We start from the raw sequence: 6,200 nt of genomic DNA, 5'->3' as shown, positions 1-6,200 counted from the left end.
CGCCGGCCGCCCCGACGAGCTCGCCTCCTCCCTCGCAGCACTCTCGCCACGCCGCCCGCCGCCCGCTGCCGCTCCGCTAACCACCCCTCTGCTCCGCCCTCCGCCCGTCGCCCGTCGCCATCGCTTCACTCGCCGCTCCACAACTGTGCGCCAGAAGAAGACGACGACGAGGCTGGCACCCCTTCGACTTCATGCCGCCGCTCTGCCCGCCGCCGCCCCGTTCATTTGCCAGCCCAGCGCTCCCGCCGCCGACCGCCGCCGCCATAGCGCCGGCTGCCGGACCTCCCCGGACGGCCGGACCTGCCTTCACGCGGACCGGCGGCGCTTCGGTCGGGGGACGACCACGCCCGCCACTGCCGCCGGATCTCGCCTGCTCCGCCGCCCACCCGCGCCGTCCCCTGCCTGGGAAGGAGAGAGAGAGAGGGGAAAGCAAAGAAGAGAGAGAAAGAAGAGGGAAGAAGAGATAAGTGAGGCTGACTTGTGGGGCCCACGTGGGCCCCACCATTTTAAAACTATTTTTCTTTGTGTAGCTGACATGTGGGGCCACGCTTTTTATTATTTTTCCGAGATATAATTGCCACGTAAGCGCCACGTCAATGCCACGTGGGACGAAGACCAAGTCAAACAAGCCACGTAGGCGCCACATCAGCCAAAACCGCCTTCAACCGCCGGGGGACCACGTTTACCCGTTTTTCGTAAGTTGGGGGACGGGTCATACCCGGTTTTGCGGTCAAGGGACGAAAATCGGACTGGGCGACAAATAGAGGGACCCAAAGTAAACTTATTCCCATATATAAGTAGCAGCAGCACTTCGAGGAAGGGGCGAACAGATCATTGGCCAAGACGGCGAACGGCGGCGGCAGCGACCTGGAGGCCTGTTAGCTCCTTGTTGATCTTTTCTCTACCTCCCTTCTCTACTAGTCTAGAAACTTCTAGAATCTTTTAGCCTTTGTATCCTTCCATCTTCCACCTCAAAAGCCTCCAATATTGCAATAGAATCAATTGCTCCTTGTACTGGATTGGTACTATTATTTTTGAAACTGCTATTGTTTCAAGTGAGTGAAGTGGGTCTCTAACAATCTGGTATCAGAGCCACCAATCCCTACTGAGTTCACCAAGCAAGTTGCCATGGCAAGTGAACATAAGTTGGATATGATTTTGAGGCGAATGGAGGAGTTCGAACGGAGGCGGGTGGAGGCAGAGCAGACAAGGAGAGCTGATTTCCAATCTCTCAAGGTAGCGTTAGCATCATGGATTCCCCATTTAGAATAGCACTGAAGACTCACATTTTTTAGTTGGGAACAAGCAGTACAAGATGACGCCCACCATGTGTTCGACAAAATGCTTCAGCCCCGATGTCGAGCCCAATCTCACTGTTGATGTGGTTGTTACATGTGCCACCACTGCTATGACCTTTGTTGATCTGGTAGCTGCTGAGGACGCAATCGGTGCAACCTACATCTACAATCCTATACAGCCCATGGTAACGCCCGCCAAGTGTTTGACAAATTGCTCCAACCCCAATGACATCCCAGACCTCATCGTGGTAGCAGTGGTTACGTGCACCTCCACTTCTCTGGCCTCCATGGACCTAGAAGTTGGTGAGGACGTCGCCTGCACCACTGAAATTGATGGCCCTGACTGTCACAAGGAGACGCACACCAAATGTTCGATGTTAGGCCTTGATGTCAAGGGTGGCGCAGACCACGTCGGGGACGTGTTCCTGACAATGACGGGTGTGGCCAAGGCTGTTCCAATATCTATCGAGTCAATTGACATCTTCTCGGCAAGGTTAGTCAGCGACCTCAAGTAGGACATACCAATGCCCACCGGGTGTTTGTTGAGAATCCCTCGATATGACAGCAAGACACAGTTCAGTAAAAAGCTAAGGCTGGAGGGGATTGAATTGAAGCCATGGCCACCTCCAACCTACAGTGGAGTGATTAGTGGACTGAGTTCCGGCCAACGCCTTGGCCAGCATTCATCTATTGTTGGCTTGAAGAACATCTACTTGATCCTTGGCCACCATCAACTGAATGGGCTAAGTTGAAACCGTGGCCCCCACCACATGAGAATGACATCCTGCCCTTATTGATCAATGGCTTCACCCATATCCTGGTGGATCGAAAAGCAATTTCAAAATTCTGGAAAGCGATTTGGAGTGAGTCAGGTGAAGAAGGATCATTGTTTGTTCCTAAGCTATATGAGCTGCACTTGAGTGGTCTCCTTCAGCATTCAGTAAGCATGATATGACAACAGCTTATGTCAAGGAGAATATGGTCCACTAAGGCTAAAATGAAGATGTTGAATGGTTGGGATTCTAAACAGTACCTGAGCATTATGCGGCCTATTCCAGGATTGTTTGTTAAACTTATCCAAGATATATCTCCAAAGAGCCATCATCAAGCTTATGTAGAAGCTCAAGTTGTTAAAAATTCTTGGAAAACTTTGGTGAAAATAAGGTACACTTTTTGGCTCAATCAATTGCTGTACCTGAGACTCACCTTGGACAAAGCTGTATTGGCTGCTGTTGGTTGTATGGCCCAAATGCAATTAGCACATTCCATTTACTAATAGCCATGCTGCATATTGTGAGACCACTTCCCATGTAGCAAAGAAATGGGCTACAGACTTGAAAGGCCAAACCAAGTTGGAAGATGCCAAGTTTGATTGGAATACACTGGGTACATTGGTTCAAGAGGTCAATTACATTTAATTGATCTGTGACAGGGTTTCTTATGGTTGTAGTGTTCAGAAGTGCTATCCTCAGTCTATTCTATTCATGCACAATGGTTGGTGTTTTGGTGGATTGCTTGATTGGAACTCTAAACAATACAGGAACAGTATGCTAACTGTGAACCCATTGGAACTCATGCAAGTTATGTTAGTGCCATTAGTGTGGGATCCAGATGCGTTGAAATGGGTCAGATTGGCAGCTATGCTTTACAACCAGAAAATTGTCAATTAACTACCTGCATGAGAGCACATTGCATTAAGCCAAGTGATTATGAGATCATCACTGCCTATTGATGTAATGGAGGATGAAGGCAATACAGTTTGGACTTCAGAATTTTCAGTCAGTGGAGTGGTACAGAAGAAGCGATTGAAACGTGATCTTTGGTCGTGTGCATTTGCTGTTAACAAGGACATGAAGGTTGTTATGTTGCTGCAGCAATATGGTTCTGCAAACTTAGTAATTGTCAATTTATTGAGTGTTCCATGGGATCCAGGCGGCTCTCATTTGGCATTAGCTATTAAACAAGGAACTAGGCTTTCACTGTGGGCTATTACAAGCATTGGCTGGTTGTGTTTCCTATGATCATATTGGCTACATTACAAGAGAAATAGTAACAGGGGAGATCAAGTGGGTGAAGCTTGCACAGCTTCGAGTCATCGGCTTGGGGACAAACCGAATTTCAAGCGAAGGAGGATGTTAGGAGCCATATGGGCTGCAATATGGGCTGGATGAACTACTTTCCAAGAAGTCCAAGCAAGCCCAAGAGACAACCATATATAAATAGCAGCAGCACTTCTAGGAGGGGGCGAACAGATCATTGGCCAAGACGGCGAACGGCGGCGGCGGCGGCCTGGAGGCCGGTTGGCTCCTTGGCGATCTTTTCTCTACCTCCCTTCTCATCTACTAATCTAGAAGCTTCTAGAATCTTTTAGCCTTTGTATCCTTCCATCTTCCACCTCAAAAGCCTCCAATATTGCAATAGAATCAATTGCTCCTTGTACTGGATTGGTATTACTTTTGAAACTGCTATTGTTTCAAGTAAGTGAAGTGGGTCTCTAACAATATATTTCACACAAGATGTCTGAACAACGTGCTGAAACACACCTTGGTAGTGGTAGATGTATAAGTATTTCAAAACTCGTACAACAGCGGGGATTATTACTTATATTCCCCTTAGGAGCACATCACAAATACAATCCATCAATCGTGTATAAGAATCACACTAGTATTAGTAATTCATACTCAGTATTATCCTTTACTCTGCTTCAGTGATCAGTGTCAGCAGCTAGCGTTCAATGTCGCCGCCCTCAGACCTCGGCGACGTGGCCGCCGCCGGAAGGCCGCCGCGGACGTCGTCGCCGCAGGCAAAGGCGATCTCCTGCAGCTTGATCGACGCGCTGGAGCTGAACACGAGCAGCGGCTTCTTCCGCGGCACGGGCACCGGCTCTGCCTCGCGGTTCAGGATCTGCACCACGCGACGCATCGCCGGGCGCTCGTCGCAGTTGGGGTTCGCGCAGCTCAGCCCGACGAGCAGCAGCCGGAGCATCTCGTCGCGGTAGAACCCGCCGGCGAGGCGCGGGTCGGCGGCGTCGATGAGGCGGTCTTCGCCGTGCAGGCGCCACACCCAGTCGACGAGGTTGACGTTCTTTCCCCCGCCGTCGTCCTTGTCGATGGGGCGGCGGCCGCAGCACACCTCGAGCACCACGACGCCGTAGCTGAACACGTCGGTCTGCTCGGTGGCCTTGCCCGACTGGAGGTACTCCGGCGCGAGGTAGCCCATGGTGCCGGCGGTGAGGGTGGAGACGGGGCTCTTGTTGTGGTCCATGAGGCGGGCGAGGCCGAAGTCGCCGAGGCGCGGGCTGAGGTTGCCGTCGAGCAGGATGTTGCTGGTCTTGATGTCCCGGTGGATCACCCGCTGCTCGCACTCCTGGTGGAGGTAGGACAGCACCGACGCGATGCCGGACGCCACCGTGTACCGCTCCGGCCACGACAGCGTGCAGGGCTCGCCGTAGAGCGCCTTGTCCAGGCTGCCGTTGGGCATGTACTCGTACACCAGCAGCAGCTCGCCCTTGTCGTCGCACCATCCCTCGAGCTGGACCAGGTTCTTGTGGCGGAGGCAGGCGATAACGGAGAGCTCGGCGACGAACTCGTTCCGGCTCTGGTGCGCCTGCGTGGATCGCTTGACGGCGTAGGAGACGGCGGATGCGGTGGCCGTCCCCGGCATAGCCGCCTTGTACACCGTCCCGAACGCGCCTTTGCCGATGACCCTGCTCGCGTGGAATCCCCTGGTGGCGGCGCTGAGCTCCTTGTAGCTGAACTTCCTCGGCCCCTTCACCAGCTCGGGCAAGAAGCCGGCGTTCTTCCGGGAGGTGAGCTCTATCAGCTTCCTGATGGACACCCAGGCGAAGAAGACGAAGGAGACGGCAAGCGCGACGGGGCCGAGGATGCCGAGGGCGAGCCCGAACCTCTTCTTGCGAGAGGCGGCGCCGCCCGCGGCCGCCTCGCCGGGGACAGTCTGCGCCGACGCGTTGCCGGTGGTGTTCGAAAAGGAAGAGGAGTTGGTCGCCGACGGGAAGCCGAACGTCTGGAAGGTCCATTCCTTGATGGTGTGCTGCTGCGTGCTCCCCTCCGTGGAGGCCGAGAAGCCGACGTACATGGCGTCCCTGAGATACGGCGAGAGGTCGACGGCCACGGAGAGGACGGGCTTCGCCGGCTTGGCGGCGGAGTAGCTGAGGGACACCTGGAGGAGGTGGTCGGCGCCGTGGTAGTCGATCCACGCCGTGGTGAGGTTGCCGCTGTTGAGGACGACGCCGAACGCGGCGAGGTCGACGGCGTTGACCGACACCGGCAAGCCGAGGTCAAGCCCGACGTGGTTGTCGCTCGGGTCGCCGAACTCGTCGTTCAACATCGTATCAAACTCAACGGCGACAATAGAGGCGTTGGTCTTGGCGGCCGAGGAGGAGGAGTTGAAGAGGCCGAGGTAGCCGCCGGTGGCGCCGAGCGTGGCGTGGTCGGGGGAGATGAAGAAGGCGATGCCGTCGCCGCCGGTGGATCCGGCGTTCTGCTCGGCGATGACGAAGGAGAACCTCGCCGCGAACGACGCCGCCGATCCTCCGCCACCGCCGAACGCGACGGCGCGGCTGCAGAGCACGCTGCCGGCGGAGGACGACGGCACGGCGGTGTCGCGCGTCAGGCCGACGGAGCCATTCCGCAGGAACGAGTCCCCCAGCAGCGTCAGGTCGGAGAAGGCCAGCGCCGCCGAATCAAAGCTAACATTGAAACCACCACCACCACCGCTCGCCGCCGCCGCCGACGCAGAAACCGTTAGAAGGAGCGACAAGAAGGCGACGGCGAGGCGGAGGCGGAGGGGAGGAGCGTCCATGGGTGGCGGGGAGGGATCCGGGTCATGGGGTTATGTGGGGCGCGCGGTGTCCGTGGGATTCCGAGGTGGTATAATGGAGAT

At 55.2% G+C, this 6,200-nt stretch overlaps 2 protein-coding genes across 2 annotated transcripts; one reads left to right on the top strand and one right to left on the bottom strand.

The window, feature by feature from the left end:
• Positions 1-983: 983 nt before the first annotated feature.
• LOC9269448 (uncharacterized) lies at positions 984-3,080 on the top strand. The gene has a single exon (XM_015785971.3). The coding sequence runs from the start codon at positions 1,316-1,318 to the stop codon at positions 1,811-1,813; it is 498 nt and encodes a 165-aa protein (XP_015641457.1). The 5' UTR covers positions 984-1,315; the 3' UTR covers positions 1,814-3,080.
• A 748-nt stretch (positions 3,081-3,828) lies between these two features.
• On the bottom strand, positions 3,829-6,162 carry LOC4340773 (probable L-type lectin-domain containing receptor kinase S.7). The gene has a single exon (XM_015785970.3). The coding sequence runs from the start codon at positions 6,117-6,119 to the stop codon at positions 4,023-4,025; it is 2,097 nt and encodes a 698-aa protein (XP_015641456.1). The 5' UTR covers positions 6,120-6,162; the 3' UTR covers positions 3,829-4,022.
• Between the last annotated feature and the right edge of the window lie 38 nt (positions 6,163-6,200).

The sequence above is a fragment of the Oryza sativa genome, chromosome 6, assembly GCF_034140825.1.
Source record: "Oryza sativa Japonica Group chromosome 6, ASM3414082v1".
NCBI lineage: Eukaryota > Viridiplantae > Streptophyta > Magnoliopsida > Poales > Poaceae > Oryza > Oryza sativa.
The sequence above is the reverse complement of the archived record's forward strand: the minus strand, read 5'-3'. Positions and strand labels throughout refer to the sequence as shown.

Coding starts and splice junctions, on each gene's coding strand:
- LOC9269448 (XM_015785971.3), top strand. CDS start 1,316: ATGACGCCCACCATGTGTTCGACAAAATGCTTCAGCCCCGATGTCGAG.
- LOC4340773 (XM_015785970.3), bottom strand. CDS start 6,119: ATGGACGCTCCTCCCCTCCGCCTCCGCCTCGCCGTCGCCTTCTTGTCG.